Source organism: Canis lupus, chromosome 35 (genome assembly GCF_011100685.1).
Source record: "Canis lupus familiaris isolate Mischka breed German Shepherd chromosome 35, alternate assembly UU_Cfam_GSD_1.0, whole genome shotgun sequence".
Classification (NCBI taxonomy): Eukaryota; Metazoa; Chordata; class Mammalia; order Carnivora; family Canidae; genus Canis; species Canis lupus.
This window is the reverse complement of record NC_049256.1, coordinates 24,118,867-24,135,054: the sequence shown is the minus strand read 5'-3', so window position 1 is coordinate 24,135,054 and position 16,188 is coordinate 24,118,867. Positions and strand designations below refer to the sequence as shown.

General features: G+C 43.0%; 1 protein-coding gene across 3 annotated transcripts; it reads right to left on the bottom strand.

Annotated features, from left to right (window-relative positions):
- Window positions 1–206: 206 nt before the first annotated feature.
- On the bottom strand, window positions 207–16,121 carry ACOT13 (acyl-CoA thioesterase 13). Of its 3 annotated transcripts, none has more exons than XM_038584284.1 (4): window positions 15,922–16,065; window positions 10,461–11,812; window positions 3,945–4,129; window positions 207–1,341 (listed from the first exon to the last, which is right to left on the bottom strand). In XM_038584284.1, exons 2-4 carry the CDS (start codon window positions 10,470–10,472, stop codon window positions 1,137–1,139), a joined length of 402 nt encoding a protein of 133 aa, XP_038440212.1. In that variant the 5' UTR covers window positions 10,473–11,812; window positions 15,922–16,065; the 3' UTR covers window positions 207–1,136. The 3 variants fall into 3 exon arrangements, with proteins under 3 accessions (XP_038440212.1, XP_038440213.1, XP_038440211.1); XM_038584285.1 differs by lacking the exon at window positions 15,922–16,065 and adding an exon at window positions 15,695–15,882; XM_038584283.1 differs by lacking the exon at window positions 10,461–11,812 and having other exon boundaries at window positions 15,922–16,121.
- Between the last annotated feature and the right edge of the window lie 67 nt (window positions 16,122–16,188).

Below are 16,188 nucleotides of genomic sequence, written 5' to 3'. Positions count from 1 at the left end.
ATGCTTCTTCGTGGTTAAACTTGGGATTATGCACTCTGGCCAGCACCCAATTCATGTAACCTCACTCCCTTCTCCAGTTAATATCCAGAAATGCACTGTCAATTTGCTCTTGGTATGAATTTTGACTGGTCGAGGTGGTGTCTTGTTTCTGAATTGTATAGTGACTATTTTTCCCTTGTAACTAAGAAGCAATCCGGGAAACAACATGGAAATGCTCTGTTCTTTATTGGGACCACCAGCGATTTTTGATTTTTGGTTGTGACCAATGTTTACTATGATAGTTGCAAAATAGTATCTATTCCTCCCCACCACATTTAGCAGCATTCTGTCATGAGGAAGAGCCCTCCTGTCTCTGCCCTATAATATCTAACTAAATGATAACACGTGCACAGTTCGCATGCCTCTTAACTATTTTCTTGAACACTTGCTTACTTTGAAGCACAAAATATGTTAATGTCAATTTCCCTAATGCCAGTTCCCCAGTCCTTGCATCAGCTATTTTCTCCAAGAAGCCCAGGTTCCTTTTGGAGGGAAATATTAGAAATTAAGAACTAGATGCCAGTCCTACATGCTCAATGCTACTAGGAAGTCTACTAACAGAGCACCATGACAAGCAAAGGAGAATCAGCCTTTAACTGTTAATGTCTCCAAATTTATTTTTTTAAAGATTTATTTATTCATGATAGAGAGGCAGAGACACAGGAGGAGGGAGAAGCAGTCTCCATGCCTGGAGCCTGATGCAGAACTCGATCCCAGGACTCCAGGATCGCGCCCTGGGCCAAAGGCAGGCACTAAGCCACTGACCCACCCAGGGATCCCTTCCAAATTTATTTAAAGTTGCTTCCTGTATTTCTCTAATAGCTTAATATTGGACATTAGCTCTAAGGTAATCTCTCAAAATGGCCTTGCTGGCTTCTTTGCTTTACCTAAGTTTTCAGAAACACTTTCAGCTAAGGATTTTTTTCACCCAAGTATCAACTCTATAAGATTACAAACAAACTGAAGAAATTTTAAATGAAAAACAGTCCCATCCTACGTCCCACTTGGTTCCTATGGCATTTTCCCAAAGAAAATAATTCCTAACAATTTCTGGTTGTGCTAACTTATCCTGAAAGTTCTATTTGTTCAAGTCAAATTTACACTTGGTCTTTGTTGTTGGGTATCTTCCAGTTAACATGCTGGTCTTGGTTTCCCAGGTGTTTTGTGTGTCTGCCTTGTGCTACCAATTTTCCCGTGGTCTTGTTCATCAGATCCACAGAGGTAAATGCAAGTGTTTTCCCTTGCTTCAGAATATGTGCTGTTATCATTATGTCTTCTCCTATTTTTGCAGGGGACATGTACCTTGAAGGGAAACAAATATAGTTAATAGCAAATAATTTTTCATTTTTTGAATTTATAAACATTTCTAACAATTTTTTTAAGAGGGCTAGTTGTATCTCTTAACAGCCTTCTTATGTTTTCTTTATTTTCCTCAAAGTAGTTTAAGAATAGTTATCAGTAAGTTTTCTGTCCCATCACATTTGAATGGCTGGTCCTGACCAAGTTCATCTTCCCCTTTCCATATCCACACAAGTTTGTTTTGTTTTTTTTTTTTTAAGTTTCTTTTCCTATAAATGTGGGAAGTTGTGTTCCCTACCCACCTTTAAGTTTTCCATTTCCTATTTATTCAGGGTTGGTGAAAGATTTTCTCCAGCTTTTATCTGATCTGCTGAAATCCTGGGTGAAGTATTGCCTGGCGTCTAACTCAGCAGGTTCCCCCTTACCTGTGGTCCAGAAGGAAGCAGATGATCCTCCTGACTTATTTTTTTTTAAAGATTTATTTATTCATGAGAGACACAGAGAGAGAGAGGCAGAGACACAGAGGAAGAAGCAGGCTTCATGCAGGGAGCCCGATGTGGGACTCGATCCCAGATCTCGGGATCGTGACCTGAGCCAAAGGCAGGCGCCCAACTGCAGAGCCACCCAGGGGTCCAGATCCTCCTGACCTATTGTCAGAGATCAACAGTAGCCTAAAGCTGCACCCCCTGCCTATGCCACTCCCCTCACTTCATGTGGGGACTGTATCTCACGGCCTCACTAGAAGGGTGCATACGGTTCAATACGGTGATTTCAGAGACCACATTCCTGCAGCATTACAGTAGCTGATGCTTGTTCTGTTTTATTATCATTGTTTATCTTACAGTGCCTCGTTGCAACTTGATCATAGGTATGTGTGTATAGGGAAAACATACAATGGGTCCAGTACTATCTGTGGTTTCAGGCATCCACTGGAGGTCTTGGAATGTAGCCCTGTGGCTAAGAGGGGACTACTGTATCTTGTCATTGGTGTTTAGAATTTATGTAACTGGCATGTGAGTAAATTCTGCACTTAAAGATGATTTAATGTAAGAACAATAAGGAATTGCAAGGAGGCCCTTAGAATCCAGGTGATGAGTTGTATGTATCTTTAAGAGACCCCTCCCTACCTGTCTTACTCCTAAATTGTCACTCATTTATTTTTTAAATATCTGTAGTAAATCTTTGAGACGGTGTATTTCTGTTCAAGTGAGTCAGGTTTTGAAGCTCGGGCAGTTCTTGATTGTGACCTCTACCTTTGACCACACATACATGGAAACTATGTCTGACTTACAAAAAATTCTTTAGGCTTGTGAGAGCAGCGGTAGTATCTCAGAAGATGACGAGAAACAGTGCTCATTTTGAGAATCTCTGCTCTTAAGAGAGGTTCCTGAGGCCAAGGGGGTTGTCGGCTAGCCTCACCTCTTACCATGTGGAGTAAGGTAAGGACTGCAGAACATGCTCACCACAGCAAGCAGAACCTCTGAGATCTTAATTTCAAGAGCACTTCTTATTGCACCCTCAATTTGTTCCCATAGTAAAGAAGGGCTGAATTTGTGGGCAGCCCGGGTGGCTCAGCGGTTCAGCGCTGCCTTCCGCAGCAGATCCTGGAGACCTGGAGATTAAGTCCCACGTCAGGCTCCTTGCTTGAAGCCTCCTTCTCCCTCTGCCTGTGTCTCTGCCTCTCTGTCTCTCATGAATAAATAAATCTTAAAAAAAAAAAAACAAAAAAAAAAAAGAAAAGTCTGAATTTTCTTCAGGCACCCTAAATTTAGAACGTAAAAAAAGAAAATTGACATTATTTCCATTGCCCTCGTGGTCCATAGCATTGGCTTTCCCACCCTAATCCCTGCCTGTCCTCTGCCCCCACTCCAAAAAAATCATTGTTCTGTTGTGTAGATGGAAAAACTAGTTGTCTTGAAACTAAATCCCTGGGCCCTGCACTCTATTGATAAGGGATGGCAGGGGTACTTGTTAATGCTGGAAGTGAATTTTTTACACTTGAAAACATATGAGCCCTGCAGGCATTTTCACAATGGTGAGTGACAGCCTGCCATCTGTGGCACTGCTTCCTGATCATGGAGTTTACGTGTACAGAGCATGTTTGCAGTTGCAAAGAGAGAGACAGACTGCAAACCTGGACATTTGTTTTCACCTTGTTACAAGGCAATGGCAATACATACTTTATGAAGGTTTATCCACTTTTCTTTTAATTTTACTCAGGCTTTTTTCTGTCCACTCAATACGGCCCTCATAAATGATTTGTACAAGTAGTACTTGTAAGGATTGGGAAACAGGTAGAGGCTGTGGGTTTGTGACAATTTCCCCCCACGAGTATATGTAACAGAAGCTGAATGTTTGCGGTTTTGAATGTTTAGGTCCTAACCCCTGCACTCCTGATACACACTGCACTTGGAAATTAGTTCCTCTATTTTCACATTCGAAGGCTATGGGAACCTTCAGGGCACATCTAGAGCTACACTACAGGACACCTCCAGTTTTATTTATGTCATGAATGTATTAGTCCTAGTGGTTTGAAATGAGTTTTCTCATTAAAAAAAGTTATTTGAAAAAAAAAAAGTTATTTGTAGTACAGTTTGGGTACATACGTTATGTTCATATCCACACTGACTCCGGGTACTCCCCTTTCTGTGCACAGCAGAGCCAACGTTGATATGTTGTCCACTAGGGTGGCTGTAAAACCACCATGGAGAGTGCCGTATTTATTGGCATGGTTGCTTTCTACTTTCATTTCACAAATCACTTTCCCAGGGGCAGCAGAGACAAGAGTCACCTGAGTATAAAAAAAAAGAATTTTGAACATTCTTTGGTATTAGCAAAGCCCAAACAGCCCATCAAGAACAATCACTGGGTTAAACGGGGTCACACCACAGGTGCCTGGCTGGCTCAGTTGGTAGAGCATGCAACTCTTGATCTGGGGGTTGTGAGTTCAAGCCCCACGTTGGGTGTAGAGATTGTTTAAAAATAAAATCTTTAACTAAGTGATCCTAAGAGAGTTGATGAGAAATGCAAGTAAGTTACCAATGTCTCTATGATAGAAATTAACCCATAGGTAAACTGTTCTTAAAGAAAAAGGAATATTTAGGGAAAGACAGTTTTTGTTAAATCTCCACTCTGCAGAAATATTCTGAGCTTTTCAGCTTTGTGTGTGACAAGATGACATCTCTTAATGTCTTCACAGAAATTCTGGACCAACAAAGCTAGCTGGCCCCTATGATCTGTTAACTCATGATAGCTTTAATTTGGACATTGCCTAATTTTTGTAGAGGGCAATTTTTCTAGTGACTTTGGATCCCTGGGTGGCTCAGCGGTTTAGTGCCTGCCTTCGGCCCAGGGTGTGATCCTGGGGTCCTGGGATCAAGTCCCACATGGGGCTCCTTGCATGAAGCCTGCTTCTCTTTCTGCCTGTGTCTCTGCCTCTCTATGTGTCTCCCATGAATAAATAAATGAAATCTTAAAAAAAAAAAAAAAAAAGACTGGAAGAAATTCAGTAATTCAATGAGTTACTAGAATCAACAAACTTCTACCATAAACCCATTAATATAAAAAGTTTAACAACGGAATCCAGCAAAGTTTAACTGCTGGCTTTTAGGTATCATAGTATCATAATGAAAAAGAATTATGTGGGGCAGCCCTGGTGGCCCAGCAGTTTAGCACCGCCTTCAGCCCAGGGCCAGATCCTGGACACCCAGGATCAAGTCCCACATCGAGCTCCCTGCATGGAGCCTGCTTCTCCCTCTGCCTATGTCTCTAGGCCTCTCTCTCCCTCTCTGTGTGTCTGTCATGAATAAATAAATAAAATCTTAAAAAAAAAAAGAATTATGTGAAAGATAAAATATGGAACAACGAATTAAAAATTTTATATCAAAATCTTTAAAAAGCAAGCTTTTGGAAAAAATAACAGAACTAAGTTTCTTATATCCTAGTTAAATTATTAGGAAAAACATCATAGCATAGTATATAGAAGTTGGAGCTGAGCTGTGGCTGGAATGTGCTGGATTTAGCACTATGATTTTCACCATGGCCAAAGGCATTCAGGTTGAATACAGATCGGTATTGGGTGTGTCTGTTGTATTTCGGGGTGAGGGGTGTTTTAAGCCTTAAGTGGTTAGATTCTAAATAATTGCTACCTTAGCATTTTCCTTTGCTAGTCACTGCACTAAACATTAACATATATTACACCAATAAGTAAGGGACAATTTCCATTTTGTAAATTAAATTCACAGTGGTTTGTTGTTGGGATCATCTATGGTGTGATAGAACTGAGATTTAGATCTAGGTCTATCTTCAATTTCCTTCGACACTAACTATGAAATCCAGATATACACTAACTATGAAGTCTGGATATACAGTGACCTTTAAGGGCTCCCACCAGGAAGACACTTTGGGGATTTCACAAACCATAACTTTAGTGGTTTTGCTGCTGTTTATGCTGAGGATAAACAGAGCCACATAATATAAAGTATCCTAAACAAGTTCATGTCACGTTTTTGCCTCACAGGTGCATCAGTGGCAAGTAAGTGTTAGAACAGCATCAAGTCTATTCATACAATAAATGATCTGACCACAAGATGTCCTCATAAACTAATATGTATACCAAGCAGGATCAAGGTGTGCACGACCTGTATCCAAGCATTTACAGGAGTTTAGCAAGCCCTGGGAATACAAGGATGAAAGAAATCAAATCCCTGCTGGTAAGGGTGCACAACCTAAAGGTATCAATGAGAACACATGGGAGGGAATTCCTAGGGACAGAATAAACACCAGTTGCTAAGAGGATACCTAACTAATAAAAGTATGTTTTCAGAGCAAAGACATTAGGAAAGGCTTCCTGGGGAATAATGGAGTCCTGACAGACCGGAAGAGCGAAATAAGTGAAAATGGGGAAAGAAGCTGGCAGGTCAGGGAAGAGAAGCTAACAAAGGAATGTCCTAGCCAACTAGCTAACCCTAATAGGTAATCTTGTTGAGGAAGAGACCAATGGAGAGCTAACCTTTCTTTGATGAAGGGGTTATGAGAATACTGTAAAAACAAAACAAAACAAACCCCTCAAAATCTCAGTTAAGATATGGGTTGTAGGGGACACACTTGTTTATTGGGTTATTAACTATGGCCAACTTTGTGTTAGGGACCACACTCAGCAACTCTGCATGGTTTCCATCCTCACACATCTTTGAAGTAGATACTTTCATCTTCCTTTGATTCAGACATCTCAAGTTTAACCACTGTGTAAAATCACGTCCCTTCACATCTCAACTGGCCTGCTGCGAATGACTCAGTCCTGGTTCATTTGGTGTCTGGTGGGAGGACGGCTGGAAAGCCTTGTATGATGCGGTGGGGTCAGGAATATATCTGTGGGGCCCCCAACAATACAGAGGATTAATTGCCCAAATACATTCTATTCCCAGGATCACAGGGGTTGGGCAGCAGGTTGGCAAGAACCTTTATGGCTCAGCTGACACATGGGCTCCTTACGTATATGCATACACACACAATCTGTCCCTTTTCTATATGGCCTGAGTGTCCTGTCCCTTCCCTATTCCTCATGCATTCACATGAGTTTATGTGACTCATGCTGCCATGGCACCCTCCTCAGTCACCCAAACCCCTAGGTTCAAATTCCATCATAGGTAACACACTTGCGGGGACAGTCTCCCCTTTCCTCCCTTAGCTTTTCAATAAAGACAGAGAGAAGGGATGCCTAATAATAGCAGTGAAGGAGATGGTCCCCAGTAGGAGCCCTGTCCAGACCTCAGGACTCTCTGTAGGCCTTGCTTGATGTTTCTAGTCACTCTGGTCCTTGAGAGACCTCTGTCACTGTGACTGCTGCTGATCACCATACTGAGCCTGCTCACTGATTAAGAAGTGTGTATCTCTGGTTCAGTAAAGGTGTCTGTGATCGGCTTAAAGGCATGAGGCCTGAGGCAGAAGAAAATCTGGGTACATGAAAATGTGAGTGCACCAAGACAGGAGACCAAGTATGAAAGACCATGTATACACACAAAAGCACAGAGAACAGATGGTGTCTGTGAATGAGAATTTTAGGTCTGAGAAGAGTTTGTTTTCAAGCACTTTGCCCTGATGACAGCCACTGCTGATTTCCAAGGTGACCCAGGGCGGATACCAGAAGGAAGTGTCTGCAGACTGTGATGTCCAGGGACTGTAAAAGGGCGTGTGCCACAGGATTGCTGTGGTGCATGCTCCACGGCGGTCCAGCACTAGTTGTGTAGCGTGTGTCTTAGCAGTTTAACACGCACATGCCTTTAGATCAGTGGTGAAGAGCCTGGCTCTAGGCCCAGACTCAGGCCAGATCCTTAACTGAGTTATTCCACGTCTGTTCTGTAAAGTGAACATAACAGCACAGCCCGCATAGGGTTTTGTAAAGGTTAAGATAACCTTAAAATTGAGCAGTTAGAATGAAGCCTGGCAGGTCACAGGTGATCAAAACACATTAGCTCTCATCCTTACTAAGGTTGTGATTCAAATACAGTCATCAAAATGCAAGTTGCTTTGTATAGTTTCACACGGATCTTTCTTAGAATTGCCCGATTAGAATGGTCTCTGTTACTAAATTTTTTTTTAAAGATTTTCTTTATTTATTCATGAGAGACGCACAGAGAGAGGTAGAGACATAGGCAGAGGGAGAAAAGCAGGCTCCATGTGGGGAACCCAGTGCGGGACTCAATCCTGGACCCTGAAATCACGACCTGAGCCAAAGGCAGGTGCTCAACCAATGAGTCACCCAGGCATCCCTCTGGTACTAAATTCAATCACTGCATGACCTGATTAGTAAAGTCAGTGGATACTTTTCAGCCCTTTCTCAGTGACATCTAAACCTTTTTGTGACCCTCCCCTAACTGCCATGTCCACCTTCTGGGTTTCCTTCTTCTCTGCTGGCTCTTATTCTGCAATGCCCACTAGAGTCTTAGGGCCAACTAATCCTTCAGCCTTACAAGGCTACCCAAAGCCAGCCCAGGTTTCAGCTTCACTCAGCAGGCTAGAGCACAGGTTCTCTAACACAAGGCACTCTATATACAAGTGCTCAAGATGTAGGTGGTAGCAAGCGGGGAGAAAAAGCAAAAAGTCTAGTGAGTGATGCAAGCCATGAGCAATCACAGAGAGCTGGGCAGATGGTCTTCAAGGGGCACAGCCTCCCCAACACAGTCTTCTCTCCTCTCTCCCTATCCATCAGCAAATCCTACCCCTCCATCTTCAGACATGGCCAGAATCCAATCCTGTCCCTAGCCCCCATCCACTACTCATCACTCTTCCACTCTGGCCCAAGCTCTCTCTTCCCTCCAGTTGCTACAGTGGCCGGCCAAGTCCCCTTCCTGCTCCCGCCCTTGCCTGCCTCATGTCTGCTCTCTCACTAACGATAGGAGTGCCCCTTTAAAACTACATGTAAAATCCTGTCACTGTTCCGTTCAAACCCCTTGAAGTAAAAACCGAAGTCCTTACAGTAACCTACGAAGCTGTACGGAGACCTCATCTCCAATTTGTCTGCTTAGAATTCCTCTGGAAATACTGCAAACACACAGTGCTTTAAAGTCGCAGAGCCTTTACACTGGCTGTTCCCCTGGCCCAGAACACTCTTTCCCTTCGAGCATCAATGACTTGCTCTCAGGTCTTAACTGAACCCGGGGCGGGGGGCTCCACAGGAATATACATTTTAGAGGAAAAATCTTTACACTCTCCCAATACTCTTATCACTGGTCTCTGCTTTATATTCTTTTGCACCACTCAGCACCATCTGGCATACTCCATGTATCTGCTTTACTTACTCTGGCTAGTGTTTGATTTTTCACACATAATATACAAGTCCCATCAGTGGAAGGATCTTCTGTGAGTTTTCTGCTGACTTGAGTAGTGCCTGGCACATAGTAGGTGCTCAAATGTTTGTTGAATGAGTGAATACATTCGAATCTGAAGGTCAGCATTCTGTACCAAAATGTTCAACCATTAATGGCACCAGCAACTGACTGACCAAGCTCTAGGGAGCATCTTTGGTGTGAGAGCCATTCTACTGGACACCTTGCATCAGGCATTGACATATGCTCATCAAGCATCTACTACAGTCCTGCTCCCAAAGAGTGCTCTCCGTGTGGCACAGGAAGTAGGTAACAGATACTTTCAGTACTATAGAGCAAGTCCAATAATAAAAGTTAGTTGAGGTATACAACTGGGTCAGAGCAAGACAGCTGGGGATGCCAGCGACAGCTCTTGAAGAACAGAAGTGGCTGAAGATCCAAAAATAAGACGTTGCCCTCGTTCTCAAGGAGGTAAGAAGCCAGCAGAGGTTATAAGAGAAGGCTAGAAGTAATAGATATTAGCAGATGAGCACCATAGGAGGCAAGACAAAGCCCAAGGGAAGAGTTTAGTGGAACTGAATGAAATAGCCCCCAAAGATTTAACCAGCGATGCCTGGGTGGCTCAGTGGTTGAGCATCTGCCTTCGGCTCAGGGCTTGATCTTGGAGACCCGGGATCAAGCCCCACATCAGGCTCCCTGCATGGAGCCTGCTTCTCCCTCTGCCTCTCTATCTTCCACGAATGAATGGGTAAAATCTTAAAAACAAACAAACAACAACAAAAAAAACCAAAACCACCTATTCATTGAGAAATTCTTTTCCAGATAATTGTATTTTGGCCTTTACTGTATCTTTTGCCTAGAGTTCATGTTAGTAAAGTCAGCAGAGTGCATGACAAATAATGCTATGAAAAATTTAAATACAAAAATTTCTAATTTTATAAAGTCATACACACCATTTGGTGACATGATCCTGATAGCAAGCCATTGTTTTAAATGTCACTCCTTTACATGGAGCTACAAGTGATTTCTTTTAGTCGTTCCCCTGTGGTTATTTTGCATTTCTGATACCACAAATAATGCTAAAGCCACAATTTTTGTATCGAATTATTCGAACAAAGGTTGCTTTATTACTTTCTTGTGCATTTCTTACACCTAGATTATTTTAATGGCCAATAACGAGTTTGAGAATATTTGTTGGTATGTCACACTGGTAAATTTTCTATATGATATCACTGCCCTTTTGTGATCAATTCAAAGTCTCAAGGTTTCTCTAGTAAGTATAAGATCTGTTCTTACCTTTCTAACCATTTCTGTAGTCTTTGAGGTTCACTCCTAAACCTTCCTATTTCTCTGTGTTCTTCCTCTTTCGATACTTCATTTACTTACACATCTTCATCTTGTTTTCATAAGGATGACTCTGCAATTTTACCTTGCTTCTGAACTCCACTCCCTTATTTCTGTTTTGGATTCCACATAGTATTTCCAGACCCTAGCACAGTGCCTGTCATTTGAGACTCCCAAGATATGTCTCTCCACATGTGTTACTGGTAGTGTACTAAGAGCCAGTGGCAAATAACCATGATAAAGTGAGACATGTTGACTTATACCAGAACTAGCCAAAGTTTTAATATATAAAAAGGGTAGAACATCTCCACTTAGATGAAATACCTAGAGTAGTCAAATTCAGAGAGACAGATGGTAGACATGATGCCAAGGCTGGAGGAAAAGGAAACAGTTATTGTTTAATGAACAGAGAGTTCCAGCTTTGCACAATGAAGAGTTCTGGAGGTGGGAGGTGATGATCCTTCCACAACATTGTGAATGCAACTAATACTGAATTGTGTACTTTAGAATGGGTAAGATGGCGAATTTTACATTCCGTATGTTTTGCTGCAATTTTTTTAAAAACGGGGGATACAACATCAGTGTTTCCCAGACTTTTTTTATTCATGGGACTCTTCTTCCTTAGGGAACATCCGATAACACTGATGTGTTCCCTGGGTCCTGATTTTCTCCTCTCCTGTATGATAAACTCCTAGAAGGCAGGGGACTGTGGTTGGTATTTCTTCATTATTTCACAGTACTTGGGTTTGTTGACTGATTTTAAGGTCATCTTAAAGTAAGAGCAGGACATTTCATTTGAGTGTTAGTTCTTCTGTGTCAGTGTTTTATAAAAGATTGGTTTCTCAGTGTTTATAAAGACCCACAAAACCGGAGGCAAACCAGAGGCTTTTCTTTTTTTTTTTTTTTTTTAAGAAAAAGAACAGGCTGAAATAAAGAAGTTCTTTTGTAAGATCTTGTGCATTAATTTGACATCTGTACCAGGGCTAAGTGGAAAGTGTCTTCTTCAACAGATCATTTTTGGAGGAATAGAAAGTCACATAGCAGATTTTAAAAATCATTTAGCAGATTCTAGATTCTGTATGCTGAGTCTAAACATCTGTCCAAGAAATGAAACTCCAATTGGAATATTATCAGCCAAATTTTCAAGTGTTAGCCTACATTATTCATTGACTTAAAAAAACGGGGAGCCCAGGTGGCACACTTGTTGAGTGTCCAACTCTTGGTTTTGGCTCAGGTCGTGACCTCAACTTTGTATGGAGTCTGTTCAGACTCTTTCTCCTCCTCTCTCTGCCCCTCCCCAGCTCCTAAAAAAAAAAATTTTCAGAAGAATCAGAGGTTAGCATTCACGACTTAATTGTTTTTCTTACATAATCAAGGAAAAAAAATCCACCTCTCTTCTGGTGAGGTGGTTTTCTCTATTGGGGTAGTCAGTAAGGCCACTGTAGGAATGGGTAATGGGGCTGACTTAGACAGTTCTGTACATCTCACTTGCTTCTTACACTCAATAATAATAACAATAAATAATAATAATAATAATAATAATAATATAATAATAACAACAACTGGGCAGCTCAGTTGGCTTAATGTCTGACTCTTGATTTCTGCCCAGGTCTCGATCTCAAGGTCATGTGTTCAAGCCCTGCCCTGGACTCCACATGGCTATGGAGCCTACTTAAAAAAGAAGAAAAAGATGAAACATTATCCCTTCTCATCTTTGCAAAAGCACTGAAGTAAGAGCACAGGTGTGTCTGAAAGATCAAATACATCCTTACTCCAATTTAGTTTTTTTCTTTTTAAAGATTTTTCTTATTTGTCAGAGAGAGAACGTGCAAGTGCTTGCTTATTACAAGCAGGGGGAGCAGCAGGCAGAGGGAGAATCAGGCTCCCCTCAGAGCAGAGAGCCTGAGGCAGGCTAGGACCGAGATCATGAACTGAGCTGAAGGCAGACAGACATTTAGCCACCCAAGCCACCCAGGCACCCCTCCAATTTAGTTTTACCGATATGCTTGCATTAAATACTTACAAATGAGCATTCTTGCCTTGAAAAACCTATAGTTTCCTATTTAAATAACCAAAACGACAACTATGTGACATAAAATAATTTTGTCACAGACCAGTAAGGCAACAAAAAACACACTAGTTATTTCAATAAAGAGAATATCAATGTTAACTAGAGATTTAGAGAAAACAAACACCTTTGTCCCATACCAAGACATGGAAGTTCCAAAGTTCTGAGACATGATTTATACTTAAAATAGTAGCAATTTGTTTAGTGCTAACCCAGGACAAAGTGAATGATTAATGTTTTTCAATGTCAGTAGTGCTGATTTGGACAGGCTGATTCTTTATTGTGGGGGGAGGGAGAGGGAATGTATGCACTGAAGGATATTTGTAGGACAGTTAGTGGTCTATGGCTTCTGCCCACTAGATGCCCATAGTGCCCCTTCCATCCTACTCCAGTCATCTCCAGACACTGTCAAATATCCTATGGGGAGTACAATTACCCCTAGTTGAGAACCATTGGTTTAGGTCACGTTACCTTTAAATTAACAGTAAAAGCAAAGGAACCAAGTTCACAACTAGCTTTATGGATCACTATTCATATATATTCTGTCCCATGCATCTCTGCTCACACAAAACACAACCAACCATAAATCCTATTTTAGATCAAATTAATCCAGAGCACCTGCACGGTATTGACCTGTGCAGTTAGGATGCTAGCTACTAGCCTGATGTCGGTCTTGAGCACTTGAAACATGGCCAGTAGGAACTAAGATGTGCTGGATTTCAAAGATGGAAGTCTTTAAAACATAATACTCTCTTGTATTGATTACAAACTAAAATAATATTTTGAATATAATGAGTGGCTTAAAATATATTAGTAAAATTAATTTTACTTTTTTGCCTTTTTTATAATTTTATGTCATAAAATTATACATGCAGCTTGCATTTGTAGCTTGCACTGTATCTCTATTGGACAGTACTGGGTGTAGAATCACGGGTAGCACTATTCAACCTTACTCGGACTTCTGAGAAACTCTATACATCAAGGTTAACAGGTGGGCAGCCTGGGTGGCTCAGCGGTTTAGCACCGCCTTTGACCCAGGGTGTGATCCTAGAGACCTGGGATTGAGCCCCAGGTCAGGCTCTGGAGCCTGCTTATCCCTCTGCCTCTGTCTCTCTCTCTGTGCGTCTCTCATGAATAAAATAAATAAAATCTTAAAAAAAAAAAAAAAGTTTAACAGGCATATCTTCTTGGAAACCAAGTTATTACCAATGCCAACTCAGGCATATGTGAAGTTTATGACTTACAGTGTATCTGTTCAAGGTATGGGATTTTGGGATCCCTGGGTGGCGCAGCAGTTTAGCGCCTGCCTTTGGCCCGGGGCACAATCCTGGAGACCCGGGATCAAATCCCACGTCGGGCTCCCGGTGCATGGAGCCTGCTTCTCCCTCTGCCTATGTCTCTGCCTCTCTTGTTCTCTCGGTGTGAGTATCATAAATAAATAAAAAATTAAAAAAAAAAAGTATGGGATTTTCGGGGCCCCTGGGTGGTGCAGTTGGTTAAGTACGCAGTTGATAAAGTGTCTGCTTTTGTCATCTCAGAGTCCTGGGATCCAGAGCTGAATCCAGCTCTCTGCTCAGTGGGGGAGTCTGCTTCTCCCTCTCCCTGTGCCCTCCTACCTGCTTGTGCTGTCTCTCTAATAAATAAATAAAATCTTAAAAAAAAAAAAAAAAAGAGTATGAGATTTTGGGGATGCCTGGGTGGCTCAGCAGTTGAGCACCACCAGTCTTTAGCACAGGGCAGCATGATCCCACAGTCCCGGGATCAAATCCCACATTGGGCTCCCTGCATGGAGCCTGCTTTTCCCTCTGTCTGGGTGTTTTTCTGCCTCTCTCATGAATGAATAAATAAAATCTTAAAAAAAAAAAAAAAAAAAGTATGAGATTTTTAATCAGACCACTCAAAGGCAAATCCAACCCATGGCAAGATTATCATGAGAGAACACACACTCAAAATTTGGTCGTTGAAAGTTTAACAGTGAAAATGGCTATAGATGTTTTTAGGGAATGCAAATTTCCCCTTAGTCCAATACCTCTTTTGTTGCATAATCTCTCTTAAAAAGTTACTGTTAAAAAGTAGCGTATCTGGATTTTAGTGTTTGCTACGTAAAAACATTAAATATATTTGCCTAAGTATTATTTCCCGTGTTTTTCACAAAAGCCCTGGGTGTAATTAGGGGAGTTGCTTACATGTTGAAAATATAGCCCACATGTTGTTTTCAGGAGGAAGACTGGCCCGATGCCCTACATTCTTCCTACAAATGACTGCACTTGTTCTGTTTAAAGTTCACTTTTAGGGATCCCTGGGTGGCGCAGCGGTTTAGCGCCTGCCTTTGGTCCAGGGCGTGATCCTGGAGACCCGGGATCGAATCTTCCACGTCGGGCTCCCGGTGCATGGAGCCTGCTTCTCCCTCTGCCTATGTCTCTGCCTCTCTGTCTCTCTCTCTCTCTCTCTCTGTGACTATCATGAATAAATAAATCTTTAAAAAATAAAAATAAAAAAATAAAGTTCACTTTTAGGGACACCTGGGTGGTCAGTGGTTGAGCGTCTGCCTTTGGTCGTGACCCGGGAGTCCAGGGATGGAATTCCACGTCGGGCTCCCCGCAGGGGGCCTGCTTCTCCCTCTGCCTGTGTCTCTCATGAATAAATAAAATCTTTAAAAAAAAAAAAAATTGGGATCCCTGGGTGGCCCAGCGGTTTGGCGCCTGCCTTTGGCCCAGGGCTCGATCCTGGAGACCCGGGATCGAATCCCACATCGGGCTCCCGGTGCATGGAGCCTGCTTCTCCCTCTGCCTGTGTCTCTGCCTCTCTCTCTCTCTGTGACTATCATGAATAAATAAATAAAATCTTTAAAAAAAAAAAAATTCTCTCCGTCTCCCTCCTACGGGCATGCTCTTTCTAAAAAAAAAAAAAAAAAAAAAAAAATCATTTTGCACCTACACAATCATCTCCTTTCCAGTACGGTATTGAAAGCCGCACAAGATACTCATCACTTCTTACCGAACAGGTGTCGTGCCGGATGATGCTGCCCACCTGCAGGCCGAGAAGCGCTCTGAGCACACTGAACGCGGGCTCGGCTAAGCTCCGAGGCTTGGGCCGGTGAAGGGCCCTTCCGACTTACCGTATTTCCAGTCTGCACTGGGTTCGTCCGGACGGAACCCAATCTTCCGTCAAGGAAGCCCCGAACTTACTCATGGACCTTCGGATGAAGCCCAGTCCACCCTGCGCCTGACCTGGCCCAGGCCGGCTCTCCGCGACAGCGGTCACCATCACTATTCCCGGCGGCATCTCCCGCGGCCGGGCCCGCAGAACCCTCCACCGGCCCAGGCTTCCTTCCAGCCGCAATACCTTTTCCAGAACTCTGTCAAAACCGTGAGCCGAAGTCAGCGACTTCATCAACTCCAGCGTGTTCTGCATCAGGCGGCTCATCGAGACGGCGGCGGCTCCCACGCGGGAGGAGACCTTCGGGAGCAAGGACAGGCGGGTGGAACCGGCGCCGCCTTCCCCGCGGCCGCCCGCGCGCTCTTACGCGCCAGCCCCGCCCCCGCAGTGACCCCGCGCGCACGCGCGGAGCCACCCGCCCCGCCCCCGGCCCCGGCCGCGCTCCCACGGCGC

What these genes read in the sequence shown, in the direction of transcription:
- ACOT13 (XM_038584283.1), bottom strand. Translation starts at nt 16,002, where the DNA reads ATGAGCCGCCTGATGCAGAACACGCTGGAGTTGATGAAGTCGCTGACT. An exon ending in TTGACAGAGTTCTGGAAAAG is followed by an intron (nt 4,130 to 15,921) that starts GTATTGCGGCTG and finishes TTTTATACTCAG; the next exon opens with GTGACTCTTGTCTCTGCTGC. An exon ending in AGTGTGGATATGAACATAAC is followed by an intron (nt 1,342 to 3,944) that starts GTATGTACCCAA and finishes TTTCCCTTCAAG; the next exon opens with GTACATGTCCCCTGCAAAAA.